The 15,084-nt window shown below is 39.8% G+C and overlaps 2 protein-coding genes across 2 annotated transcripts in view; one reads left to right on the top strand and one right to left on the bottom strand.

The window, feature by feature from the left end:
• Positions 1 to 15,084, bottom strand: part of LOC134822730 (phosphatidate phosphatase LPIN1-like) — a 582,707-nt gene that overhangs the window by 305,498 nt on the left and 262,125 nt on the right.
• Positions 11,234 to 14,232, top strand: LOC134823122 (uncharacterized). Its single transcript, XM_063834467.1, has 3 exons — positions 11,234 to 11,673; positions 12,323 to 13,060; positions 13,386 to 14,232. The coding sequence occupies exons 1-3, from the start codon at positions 11,234 to 11,236 to the stop codon at positions 13,735 to 13,737; spliced, it is 1,530 nt and encodes a 509-aa protein (XP_063690537.1). The 3' UTR covers positions 13,738 to 14,232.

The following is a 15,084-nucleotide window of genomic DNA, read 5'->3' as shown; positions in this document are numbered from 1 at the left end:
ACATCTTGAACTGCAAGACGTTTCCTTCAAATCTATTATATTACGAGATTTTGTTCCTAGATTTGTTTATGTAAATGTTTTAGATATTTTACTGTTCTATTTTATATTGTATACAATTTTACGGACAAAATGATCCCAGGGGGACTCCCAACCCACCGCTTCGGCGGGTAGTTGATGCACTCAGTGGCGTAACGAAGGGCCCTGCTGACCCCGCTGTGCAGGGGGGCGCCGTCTTAGGGGGGCGCCAAATCGTCGTTTGAATGTGGGACAATTTCGAAAACTTAACTAAAGTACTAGCAAAACTGCGTGTTTTGCTCTAGATACACACTTTTTTAGAGATTTTACCGGCGAATCCTCTTAAATCGCCTAATTTGTTCAATTTTAGGGAGGGGCACCAAAAGGAGAGGGGTGCCAACAGGGGGGCGCCTTTTCGGCAGGGGGGCGCCAACAGGCAACGTTACGCCACTGGATGCACTGTTCACAAGCAAGAGCCACTTTGGTCTACTTGCTTTTAATATTTTGGTACAAAATTTTCGGAATCGATTAAGAATTGCATTTTTAGCAGTTATTTTATTGTGGGCAGCTATTTTTTTAGTCCTACAAAAAGATAGGGATATATTTAAGTATATTGAAGTATATTGAAGTATATCCCTGTCCCTAAAACGGGAAAAAACCTACATTTTAATATACTTTAATATGGACAGCACCTCCCCCCAATACTCTCTCTTACAAATCTTTCTTTTCTTTCTCATGCTCTCTATAGATCTTATCTAGTGGCTTCAATGTATTTGTGTCATAGTTAGGATGTGTGACCCTGATGTCAAAGAATGTTCTTTCAAAGGGTGCATACAGTCTGACAGCTGCTACATAAAGACGGGCTTCATCCTGGGTGTTGGTCTTCCTTGAGAATGACCTTGGTAAGACTGTCAGGAGTGCTTGTTCTATCCTTATGTCTTTACTTAGCTTCTTGGAGGAAGAAAGCAACAGTTTCTCTTATGGCATTGTGGCGTATTGAAACGTATCCACCTAGTTTTAAATATGTTAACTATTCGACAAGTTATAAACAGGACTGAAAAACGGAAATCCAAAAAATTATATGCAAGGTACAACAGCAGCTGTTGACATGCACCTGACACTGAACGACTACAGAAAGAGTCCAGGGAGTTTTCTCACATTTGAAAATATGAAGCAGTTTAATCTAGTCCAGGTTGGCACAACTTGATTTATTATTATAATTATAGTACTAAGTTTTGTATTTCTAAAGTTTGATCCAAAAATTCATGATACTGCCCATAAAATGACTGCAATATTGAAGTTTTTAAAAATTCTGCAAACTCTGTCCTCTGTTTGGTTGCATGTTTCAATTCTAATTCTAATTTCGAGCACATTACAGGAAACTGGGAAACACTGGAGCTGAGGGTAGAATATATTATATTGTAGACACAGCCAAGATCTTAAAAGCAGACACCCAAGAATCTCTCCCACGAAAGAGGAATTGTAATAAGTTTCCAAATACTGGACACTAAAACAAGAGATAAGAGGATACAGCGCAGGTTAGAATATTTCAAATAGTTGTACCCCTGGTTTAGTATTCCCTCTCGTTATTGTGCTACACTGCTACAAGCAAATATCTGTTTTAATGAAGCATCTATTTTGGTTCTTTAGTTAGATACTCATGTAAGCTTTGTGTCATATCTGGACACCCTGAAGCATTCAACTTTCCCTAAACCGTCGCAATTATCAATACTCAATAGTTGCTAACTCCTGCAATCAAGCTTATCATCGCAAGAATTCACATTCCACATCATAACAAAGCAATAAAGTTTACTAAACTAGGAATTACAAAAGGTTTGTCACATCTTAAAATAATAAAAAATATTATTTGCAAAGCAATGCAGAATCTTCACTGGATCGACTTAATAAATAATCGTCCATGATATGTGAGGTAAAATGGATGAAATACACTTGAAAAGTACATTTTATGCAATACAATGCAGGTTATTAATTTTGGTTCATGAATATCGTACCTACCTGATAAAATTACAGTGCCGGGTAAATCTTATCTCCAATTTGTGGCACATATATTACGATATTATTTAGAGCAATAAACCATAAAAAATAAGACACTATCAAACGAGCAGCCAATATTCATGTCAAAATCGTTCAAAAAGATTACTTAGCCAAATCATAAAGAGAAGTTGCAAAGGTTTGACAGTTGTTTGTAATTGTTTGGACAGCAAGTTTGACAATAGGATTAACAACAAGATCAACAGGATTAACAACAAGATCAACAGCAGTATCTTTAAGAGAAGCAGCAACATATTCTTTGCCGGCAGACTCTGTTTTAAACATTAGCTCATTGAGTTCGCCAAGTTTAAGAGGTTTATCCATGGTGGCCCACTGTTTTGGATCAAATCCTTTGCTCTGTAGTAGTGGAACCTTTGCTCACAAGAACTCCGCCAGGATGTTGAAGAATATCTCCTGAATTTTCATAAGGGACTATATAGCCAGTGATTATCGATTCTAGAGTGCTTCGCTTCAGCTTCACCCATACATGTGATCTCTCTTGCGTTGAGCAGATCTGTAATGCAGCATATCTCTTGTCGTTCTCCACTAATAAGGCGTGAAACTCGTTACTGTCTGGGTTTTTCTCCTTCTCTTCAGCTGTTGGAATGTAATCACCTTCTCCAAATTGAGCTACAAAGTAAGCAGGTATGTCTTCCAACCCGGGTATGGTACCCCTTGCCACGAACGCCCAGTGCTGTAGGTAAGGAGTCTTATTTAATGTAAAAAGTTTACCACCAAAACATCCGATATCAGTTAAAAAATTGGATTGGATCAGTTCGGCACACCAGATTGCTTTGTGGGTGAACACGAATCGAGACATAATTCCTTTTGAGTTAAGCAACGTTTTGCCAATCTTTAATGCATCAGCATGATCATCTCCATAAAGCTCCGAAATATCATCTCTCCTACTTGCTGGTAAGGACGAAGCGGCAAAGTTTTTCGAGCTTTGAGAACCTCCAGAACCACGGCTGTTCGAACCAGACGACATAGCAATGCAGCAAAAACTGAACAAACAAAAATTACTGTATGGTCATAATGGATGTGCAGTAATTTAATATGACAAAACGACAGAGAGCAAAAGCGAAAGTAACGGTGACCATATCGTTTTTACATTCCATTAACATAATATCTGTGTGTTTTGGAGAACTTTCTGGTATTCCGGGTTTCTATATAAACCCATAATATTCGATAGGTATTACCTATTATTATTTCTTTATTACATTATATGCATAAATTGTTGGTACATCTGATACAAGGTTAACAGTTTCTTCGTTGGTATTACATCATTCTTATTAAATATTATATAATATTCAAACATATATAATGCTGACGACTGTTCAAGACTCACGCCAAGTTCAGACAACTTAAGTTCCTTGGTCGCGGTTTCTTGTCTAATTACCATTCTTTCTTCACATAAATCACTCACAATATTAACTCTACTAATGTGGTCATGTGACCTCCAATCATTCAACACCTCTCAGTGTAAATGTGTAATACAATACCTATGTTACAGGGATAATTAATATTGAAACTAGTCAATACGATTAGCAGAGATAAGATTTTCCCGGCGCTGTAATTTGATCACGTAGGTAGTCCAAAAATAATAACCTGCAGTGTACATATTGCTCGATGTTCCTTGTCATCACGTTTCAGGTGTATTTCATTTTTGAATCTCCCTTACACATTACGGACTATTATTTATTTAGTGGATCCAGTGAATAAAGTGCAGTGTGCACGCTACTACCTTGCGTATACAGTAAAACCCCGATTTACCGCGGAGTATGGGAGAAAGGAAATAGCCGCGGTAAATCGGGGTTTGCGGTAAATCGGGGTTTGTGGTAAATCTGGGTTTTGTTTGTGTACATTATGTATGGTAAACCCCATTTGGGCATAGGAAATGGCCGCGATAAATCGGGGTTTGCAGTATATAGGGGCACGGTAAATCGGGGTTTTGCTGTAATATGTTTTATTATTTTTAAGATGTGAAAAACCTTTTGTAATTCCTAGTTTAGTAAACATTCCCACTTTATTATGATGCGGAATGTGGATTCTTGCAACGTTATTCTTTAGCTTGTGAGAGCAAAAAAAGTGTTTAAACTTTAAATCCATTCTCATTAATAATAATCATCGTGCTGTGCATCGAATTGAATGAGGTTTCAGAAAATTTACAAGAAGACCCTAGAAACTGACTAGAGAGCTTTGCACTGGCTAGAAAGTTATGACTTGTTAGATTTTAGGTTCGGATACCTGGGCAGTTTTCCAGAGCTGAGAGCATTCCTGAGTGCCAGATCATAACCCAGTAACTTCTATTTAAAGATTTAACTTTACAGTCCACTCTGTGAAATAAGAGGGTGACAATTGCTTAATAATCACGCCAAGTTCAGATGGAAACTGAGCTTGAGTAGCTGAATTTGTATAGCGAGCCCTCTGGTGGAAATGTAGTAATACACTGAATATTAGTACATATTAACTAAACAAATTGCCCTGTTGAGAGTTTGTTGAAGTGGTTCCAGGTATGTTCAACTGTGAACATACCAAATATTGTACCGATTTGGAGATATTTGCTTGTGTTTGAAGTGTCCTGTTATACTGATCGGTGCCAAGGAACAGAGCACTCCTCACAACTCACAAGTGAGGTGCCAAGTTACTAGAACAGAGTACTCCTCACAACTCACAAGTGAGGTGCCAAGTTACTGGAACAGAGCACTCCTCACAACTCACAAGTGAGGTGCCAAGTTACTGGAACAGAGCACTCCTCACAACTCACAAGTGAGGTGCCAAGTTACTGGAACAGAGCACTCCTCACAACTCACAAGTGAGGTGCCAAGTTACTGGAACAGAGTACTCCTCACAACTCACAAGTGAGGTGCCAAGTTACTGGAACAGAGCACTCCTCACAACTCACAAGTGAGGTGCCAAGTTACTGGAACAGAGCACTCCTCACAACTCACAAGTGAGGTGCCAAGTTACTGGAACAGAGTACTCCTCACAACTCACAAGTGAGGTGCCAAGTTACTGGAACAGAGTACTCCTCACAACTCACAAGTGAGGTGCCAAGTTACTGGAACAGAGCACTCCTCACAACTCACAAGTGAGGTGCCAAGTTACTGGAACAGAGCACTCCTCACAACTCACAAGTGAGGTGCCAAGTTACTGGAACAGAGCACTCCTCACAACTCACAAGTGAGGTGCCAAGTTACTGGAACAGAGCACTCCTCACAACTCACAAGTGAGGTGCCAAGTTACTGGAACAGAGCACTCCTCACAACTCACAAGTGAGGTGCCAAGTTACTGGAACAGAGCACTCCTCACAACTCACAAGTGAGGTGCCAAGTTACTGGAACAGATTACTCCTCACAACTCACAAGTGAGGTGCCAAGTTACTGGAACAGAGTACTCCTCACAACTCACAAGTGAGGTGCCAAGTTACTGGAACAGAGTACTCCTCACAACTCACAAGTGAGGTGCCAAGTTACTGGAACAGAGTACTCCTCACAACTCACAAGTGAGGTGCCAAGTTACTGGAACAGAGTACTCCTCACAACTCACAAGTGAGGTGCCAAGTTACTGGAACAGAGCACTCCTCACAACTCACAAGTGAGGTGCCAAGTTACTGGAACAGATTACTCCTCACAACTCACAAGTGAGGTGCCAAGTTACTGGAACAGAGTACTCCTCACAACTCACAAGTGAGGTGCCAAGTTACTGGAACAGAGTACTCCTCACAACTCACAAGTGAGGTGCCAAGTTACTGGAACAGAGTACCCCTCACAACTCACAAGTGAGGTGCCAAGTTACTGGAACAGAGCACTCCTCACAACTCACAAGTGAGGTGCCAAGTTACTGGAACAGAGCACTCCTCACAACTCACAAGTGAGGTGCCAAGTTACTGGAACAGAGTACTCCTCACAACTCACAAGTGAGGTGCCAAGTTACTGGAACAGATTACTCCTCACAACTCACAAGTGAGGTGCCAAGTTACTGGAACAGAGTACTCCTCACAACTCACAAGTGAGGTGCCAAGTTACTGGAACAGAGTACTCCTCACAACTCACAAGTGAGGTGCCAAGTTACTGGAACAGAGTACTCCTCACAACTCACAAGTGAGGTGCCAAGTTACTGGAACAGAGTACTCCTCACAACTCACAAGTGAGGTGCCAAGTTACTGGAACAGAGTACTCCACACAACTCACAAGTGAATATATCAACTCCTTGACGACTCATAGTAAATTTGACACTGGTTCCACTGTGGTCCAGGAGCTGAGACTCCCTATTCTGGGACAGTTCCAGAATAGGGAGTCTCAGACGCTCTCTAGTCAGTTTCTAGGGTCTTCTTGTAAATTTTCTGTTATATGCCTTGGTACCACATATTGTACCGATTAGGAGATATTTTCTTTGAACAGATATCTCCAATTTGGTACATAGAAATTCGCCCAAACTTGCACAGATTATCCGTATTATGGCTATATAACTATCTGGAAAGTTATAAATAAATCATTCATTAGGATCTGGATAAAGTTTTGACGAAAATCGATGTTAGAATTTGTAACGCGCGAAGTATAATTTTTTGCTTAAATTTGCTTACTGGGGCACGCGAGTTCCGAACACATATTTTTTAGAATTTATAATATTCTTTCCAAAATTTTGCAGTATCCAACTACTAGCCCGACAGGTTTTCGCGAACACCTGTTCCTGGACCTCTTGCCAATCGCGATCACATAAATAATAAATTTACAGGTTGCCTGAACTACAGCTCCAAAGTGGGGGTTGACGAGACGTTTGCTTTATGAGACCGACTGGCTGTTCTCTAAAAGGGTATGTCTATTTTTTAAATATGAAACTACCAAAGCGTGTAAAATAAAAGCCGCACCTGATATAATAATATCTGTGTAAGAATTTGGAAATTGAACGTGAAATTCGTTAAATTCCAAATGCAAATAGATTTTTTTGTTTGTTTTACACTTTCAGCACTATTCACGCCAAGGTTCTCATGGTTCTGCAACCGTTATAGGTTTTGACCACAACTCTGGATAGAGTGACATGAGTTAACAGAATTTCGAGAACTATGACAACATTTTGATACATGATTGAAGCAAATTTTTAACTCTCGAATACAGGGAATAAAACCTGGAATTTCATAATGTGATCTACTTACTTTCATTATGACATTGTCATCACCGAGTTGATTCAGAAAAAATCAATTTATATTGCTCCAGAAACTGGTATACGGAAATGTAACAAAACTGTACCATTACTTCGTGAAACACCATATTACATGCACTTAAAAATCAAAATACTGTAAAGTATAAGTAAAGTATAAGTTAATTGTCCATGACAACTGTACGACATGATACAGGGTCACTTAGGGTGATTGTAGGAGATATGAGAGGGGAGGATATGTTGTAGAGTGTGTAGGTGAGAGGGTGAGAGGGTGAGAGGGTGAGAGGGTGAGAGGGTGAGAGGGTGAGAGGGTGAGAGGGTGAGAGGGTGAGAGGGTGAGAGGGTGAGAGGGTGAGAGGGTGAGAGGGTGAGAGGGTGAGAGGGTGAGAGGGTGAGAGGGTGAGAGGGTGAGAGGGTGAGAGGGTGAGAGGATGAGAGGGTGAGAGGGTGAGAGGGTGAGAGGGTGAGAGGGTGAGAGGGTGAGAGGGTGAGAGGGTGAGAGGGTGAGAGGGTGAGAGGGTGAGAGGGTGAGAGGGTGAGAGGGTGAGAGGGTGAGAGGGTGAGAGGGTGAGAGGGTGAGAGGGTGAGAGGATGAGAGGGTGAGAGGGTGAGAGGGTGAGAGGGTGAGAGGGTGAGAGGGTGAGAGGGTGAGAGGGTGAGAGGGTGAGAGGGTGAGAGGAGCTTGTTATTGTTCCGGGGGAGGTTCCGTTAGATAAGTAGTAGAACAACTAGAACTCGAGAAAAGGGGCTTAACAAATGTTAGAGGCTTTACGAAAGGTAGGGGCTTTACGAAAATGGGCCCTTCAGTGCTGCAGTTTTCTGTTGAAATCGAAGCCTGTCTCCCTGAGGTACGTGAAGGTACGTGAGCCAAGGGATCTAAGTCCTCACTCTCCTTGCGTCCGTTTCTCCTGTTGGATATATGAATCTTCATATGACTCAACAAGCTTGATTTATGGCGTAATCTGTATGAGCATTCTGAGCATTTATACGGTTTTTCACCGGTATGAGTTTGCTGATGTTTAACCAGGTGTGATTTCCGTTTAGCACGGTATGAGCATTCTGAGCATTTGTACGGTTTTCCATCGGTATGTGAAACTAAAGCTGCTTTTTGGCTTGCACAGTGGTTACATTCACAGCACTTATACGGTTTTTTACTGGTATGAGTCCGCTGATGTTTAACCAGGTTTGATTTCCGTTTAGCACTGAATGAGCATTCAGAGCATTTGTACGGTTTTACATCGGTATGAGTCTGCTGATGTGAAACTAAAGATGCTTTTTGGTTACCACTGTAAGAACATTCAGAACATTTATAAGGCTTTTCTCCGGTATGTGTCCGCTGATGGCAAACCAAGTGTGCTTTCTGGCTACCCCTGTAAGAACATTCAGAACATTTATAAGGCTTTTCTCCGGTATGTGTCCGCAGATGGCAAACTAATTTAGATTTACAGTTAGCAATGTAGGAACATTCAGAACATTTATAAGGCTTTTCTCCGGTATGTGTCCGCAGATGGCAAACTAATTTAGATTTACAGTTAGCAATGTAGGAACATTCAGAACATTTATAAAGTTTGCCACTGGCATGATCCTGTATATCAAACTCAATGCTGGCTACAGAAGTTTGGAGGAGTTTTGAATCAGCATTGCTTTGTCCACTTTGAGAGTATTTTCGGTCTTTGATTTTGTCACCAGCTATCTTGTAATTGTGGTGTTGGTTATGTTCCGTGAATGATTCATGGATAAGAGATTCTATTTGGGGAGTAGGATTCGAATACGTTTCTGATTTGAGTAGAAAAGAATCCTCCTCCTGATCCTGCTTGATATCTTTCTTAACCAAATTTGACAGTAAAATATCTTCTTCCACCTTCATTTCATCTTTCAAACCTGTCAGATTATCATTTTCTTCCTTCTTGATATCTTTCTTAACCAAATTTGACAGTAAAATATCTTCTTCCACCTTCATTTCATCTTTCAAACCTGTCAGATTATCATTTTCTTCCTTCTTGATATCTCTCTGAACCAAATTTGACAGTAAAATATCTTCTTCCATCTTCATCTCATCTTTCAACTCTGGTAAACATTGCTGCTCCATCTTGCTGAACATTCAAAGAATTTGTAAATTCAAGTTGGTATTTTATAATCGGAAGAAGACATAAATATGATAAAAGTTCGAAACATCCTAGACTCTCCAATACAAAACTCCAGGTCTCCGTGTAATTTGTAATAGAACTAAAAGAAACACGATGGAGATCCTTCCCACTTCAGGGATCACCTAAATAAACACGTCGCCAGCCACGGGTTGTATATATAACTCAACAGGTACATGTGGCCTCCAGCTTCTTGTTCATCCCGCGATTCACTAGTATTTCTTTTTTTGTCTTTTTCTGTCTTTTTTGTCAGTTTTTCCAAACGGGACAAAAATTACGGGACAAAAAAGGAAAAAAAACATAGTGGGCAAATGGTGGTTAAATTCTCAGATTCAAAAATTCCCAAAATTACTCATGACCCCCCTCCCCTCCCCTCCCCCGGCACCCCCTGTGGAGTGCCTCCTTGGTTTTGGGGAGTGCATCCTGTCTTTACGAGAGTGTGCTGTGTGAATATGGGTGTAGGAGAGAGCTTGGTATTTTTACCTGCAATCACTTGACCTTTAAATTTTCCGAATTGACTTTAACACTTGACCGAAAACAACAAAAAGACAGATAAGAAAAGAAGCTTCATGAATGAAGAAAAAAGAAAAAGAATGGGCAACAAGAACATTAATTATGGAATATAAACAAAAATATAATATTCTTATGAGATCATATTTATTATTGCATATTATAAGGCCCACGCAATATATGTGAACGACCCCATATATGTAATATAATATTTATTATGCAGATCATTATGTTATATAAATATCTGAATATTGCACAAGTTGCAGAAATCTTATTCTTAGGAAATTCCTAAGAATAAGATTTCTATTCTTGTGTTCACCCTGATTTTTTTGTGAAACTTGGTTTCGTCGTACCCCGTGGGTGGTGTGACGTCATACCACGTGAGTCGTGTGACGTCATACCACGTGAGTCGTGTGACGTCATATCACGTGAGTCGTGTGACGTCATATCACGTGAGTCGTGTGACGTCATACCACGTGAATCGTGTGACGTCATACCACGTGAATCGTGTGACGTCATACCACGTGAGTCGTGTGACGTCATACCACGTGGGTGGTGTTCCTGTCAATCTGACTGAACCACATCAAAGTCTGAAAGTATCTAGATCACTATTACTGATTACCTGATCAAAGACGGGCATTTGTGGGGGCGGGGTCGGCTCTCTCTCTTACGGGTAATTAGTAGACAGCTGTCGAACTTGATTCCTGTTAGTCCGCCTAACAATGTTATTGTATATATCATGATTTACGTCTAGTAACGTCTGTAGGTTGCCACGTCGTTTGAGGAGGAAAGTGCATGTAAGTGGTGTTAGCTAGTAGCGAGCTAGAGTGGCATTACCACCTAATACTCTTTACATTACCACCTAATACTCTTCACAGTGTTGGGATGCTGATCAATTTGCATCTTCACAGTGTTGGGATGCTATACATTTTCGTACTTCAGTTCTTTGTGTTGACTCTTGCTGCGTACAGTATTTTTCAATTTGACGTTGATTTCGTTCAACTTTTTCTTGCGGGAAGGGCTACATTGGATAAACTAACATTTTCATGAGGCAGATGTCAACATGGAATGTAATAGGAGAAGTAACAGTCTTCAATCAAACACATCTGAATGTCGTTATTGATGCTCAGACTCCGTTTTGAGTACCAACATTTTGATTTTAGTTTTTATGGCAGTTATAGTTCTACATAATCACAGAAGTTTAATTCGAAAATGATATTTAAATCACTTTTTGAGTACTACAAGTAAAGCTACTACACACTTGTTTAATTCGTTTTTGATTTTCTTATACCAATATCTCATTCTCTTACCACCACCAAACTCTCTGCAGAAATATGACATTATTAAAATTTATGCTGCTGTCTGTGGCGATTGTGCTGTACTTCAGCCAGGCAGAGTTTATCTCTGTTGAGGAGATGCGGGAACTACTGGTGGCTTCCATGCAGACTACTTTATCTTTAACAGCTTTAGTTGAACAGCAGACACAGAAGAAATTCGAGGCATCGGAGGACAGATTGGACAATCGCATGAATGAGCTGAAACTATCTGTTATAGAGAAATCAAGGTTGGTGGACAAAGCAAAGAAGGATATCGAAGATTTGAAAATTAAGCTCGCGACCTTTGGAGGAAATGATGGAACTCACAGGGGAATCGAGGAACTTGAAGGGAAATTCGCCCCATCAGAAGAGAAATTAGCCAAAGATATTGAAGCAGTGGAAAAATCCATTCTCGAGAAATCAATCTTCGTGGAGGAAGCAAAGGAGGATATCGAGGACAAATTGAAAATTTTGAGGTTTCTGTCCAAATATATTTAATGACACCTCAACCCCTACAACCTTCATCAAAATACAATTTTGACGTATTCTGACAAAAGCACTTAAATCCACTCCAAAATTCGAGATTTTAAATTCTTTTGTCACATTTTTGGCCAATTTTCGCATTTTAGGGGGCTCCAAAGGAGGTTTCTGGGGGCTGGCATTTGTTTCTGACCGTTTACAAGGATAGTTCTTGACCCAAAACGTATATTTGAATAAAAGAATCCAAAATTTGAAAAATTGTCTCAGAGCACTTTTGTTAGAAAAGGGCCGATATTGACATCATACGGCAAATTATAAATTGATAATTACATACTTAACTAACTTTGTCTCAGATTTTACTTTGTATGTTTTGAATTTTTGACTAATACGTTTATAGTTCAATATAAATATAGTGTAGTTCGTTACATTGAAACGTTGACTATTTTCTTTTCTAAAAATAATGAGTTTATTTCTTTATCGCAAAAATGTGATACTATCAGAGATTTTGAACACTCAACATTGTCGAATATGATAATCATTACATACAACAATCATTATTAATCGTTACACGTTTTTGATTTTCTTAATTTATCCAATAACATATTATTAATTATTTACCTCTAATTACCATTTATTTCTCTACAGAATTATGGCATTCCTGAAATTGATGCTTCTCTCTGTGGCCATTGTGCTCGTTTCCAGCAAATCGAGTGCTGGTGCAAGCTCAGGTGCGAGTGCTGGTGACGAAGCAAGTTCTGGAGCAGGCGCTGGAGCAGGCGCTGGAGCAGGTGGTACTCTAGTTTCTGTTGGGGAGTTGCGTGAACTATTGGTGTCTTCAATGCAGACCACTATATCCCTAACTGGTCTGGTTGAACAGCAGACACAGCGGATATTTGACATCACCAACTACGTGAACGAAGCTGAGAGAGGCATCGAGGAGCTTGAGGGGAAGTTGGCGGCATCTGAAGAAAGATTGGTCAAGATCATTCAAGGACTGAAGGAATCCATTTTCGAGAAATCAAGCTTCATAGACGAAGCCAAGGATGATATCCAGGATTTAAAAAGTAAGATAGCAACCATAGGAGAAAAAGGTGAAGTTCAGAAAGAGTTTGAGGAGCTTGATGGGAAATTTGCAGCATATGAAGACAAATTCACCAAGGATATTCAAGCACTTGAAGGATCAATTCTCGAGAAATCAAACTTCGTAGACGAAGTTAAGGATGATATCCAGAATTTAAAAAGCACAATCGCTACATTGGGTGGAAAAGAGGAAGCCCAAAAACAGTTTGAGGAGCTTGAAGCGAAATTCACAGCAACGCAAGACCAATTAGCCAAAGATGTTGAAGCACTGAAAGAAGCTAATAGTAATCCAAAGAGATCAAGGTAAATTTAGTCAGATTATAATGGTAGTTTTGGTTGTTTTTCGAATATATATATGTTCGCATTGAGGCAAATATTCTAATTCTACCGTTACGTGTGAATTTAGCTCTTAGACTACAAAGTATTATTTGACGGACTTACACAGGGTAAGACCATGATCCACAAATTAACTTCTGCAAAATTGTTTCAAAGATGTTATGATAAAATAAAATTGCGATTTATATCGTTATGTGATATGTTGAAATATTTAACTTAAATATTAAGTTAAAGTGGTCTTAACGTACCACGAACTATGATAATATTAGATATTGAACACACATCACCACAGCAAGAAGATAGACGTGATGGTGGTGAGCGGAGAGGAGGACCTCAGAGATGACAACTGTGCTAAAGTATGCGCCGGGACCTCCGTCAGAGGGGCTACCAACTGGGTGGATTACAGTACTACCGGCATCTACACTAACGTAGACATTAGCAAGTGTGGCTTTGTGACAATTCCAACTGTAACCACGTCTCTGGAGGGTTCCACCGCTCACTGGGGCACCACAGGGAGCTCTGAGATTTACAGTGCAACTGCCACTAGTTTCACGATATACTTGTTAGCACCGAGTGGGCAGAGTGGGGGCGCCAATGAGATGGGCTGGAACGTCGAGTGGATCGCTGTGGGATATACGTGTTGAAATTGCACCCAAATTGCGTGTTGAAACTACAGCTGGACTAGCATGCACGTTCCTTAATTTTGTTTTTTAGGTTTTCGACTTAATTGTTTGTTTTAGACCAAAAGGATATTTGAGTGTTAAGTGTTAACGACTAAGTATGAGTTGGAACGATATACAAGTAAAATGCAGGGCTTCCGAACCCGAAGTTTCAAGATAAATATATGCAGCATCGTTAGGGTAAATTGAACCAAAACTAAACAAATCAAAATTAACATACCATTTAAATCGATTAGATATTATTTAGGTGTTATGTAAGTGCAAACATTTTCATATATTATTGAACTCAAGTTTGCATGTTAAGCCCAAATTAAGATTCCCATTTAATGTGTATATATAATATATATACATATCTAATACTGTTAGTGTTACCGTATTATCATTGACTAAACACTATCAATCATGATAAATTGATTTTATTTCTTTTTGCTGAAATTATTGATTCGTCTGCTTTTTTTCAATAGTTCCGTCTCTTATTTAGCAAGCTTACTACTTTACTAGTTAAGATTGTTCTCGTTAAAGTAAAAGTCATTATAAAGGTCTTATGTGAGACAGATAGCCAATCTTACATGAGATTGCAGCAACTGTGTCGTTTGTTAACCGAATATCAGTTTGTCCATGAAGGGTCAGACACTCTACAAAAGTTGAGGCATGTTGGTCTTAAAAGTGGTGATGTGGGCTGCCTTTGCAAACCTGTTATGAGATCTCCGGCTGTTATTATGCCAATGAGACAACATTTTGAAAACAACTTACTTTACAACATGAATTGTCAGATATTTAACACTCGGATTTTATGACTACAGCCTTTACCATTTTAATGTTTAATAGGACTTGTATCAATTTAATGTCACACATTAATGAAAACGGTTGAAAACGGTCCAAATCATTGAAAAAGCGATTAGCAAGCGAGACGGCAAGTGTAAACTACTTCAGGATTAGTAATCACTCACTCAATAACCAGAAAACAAGAACTGGTTACTAACAGTTCTGTCTCAAATTGCAAGGTTGCATGCGGCTACGCGTGGTTGCATGCGGCTCAGTACTCCACTCAACATCACCATAGCAACATCACCATAGCATAAGCCACAAGAAATCCCATTCTTGAATTCGACACTTAAAATATTGCACATTTCGCTAAGTGTGACTCAAACTTGGTGATGGGATAGTTTTACTCTAATTTTAATCCCCCCGCCCCCCCCCCCCCCCCCCTTATTTGAATTATACTTTTGGCTTACCAACTCCGGTAGCCGTATGCATTGCTGCTGTAACTCATTTACGACACTCATTTTCGGATAAGCGTCAAATATTTCT

Source organism: Bolinopsis microptera, chromosome 11 (assembly GCF_026151205.1).
Source record: "Bolinopsis microptera isolate Bmic1 chromosome 11, MBARI_Bmic_1.0, whole genome shotgun sequence".
Classification (NCBI taxonomy): Eukaryota; Metazoa; Ctenophora; class Tentaculata; order Lobata; family Bolinopsidae; genus Bolinopsis; species Bolinopsis microptera.
This window is presented reverse-complemented; position numbering and strand designations above follow the sequence as displayed.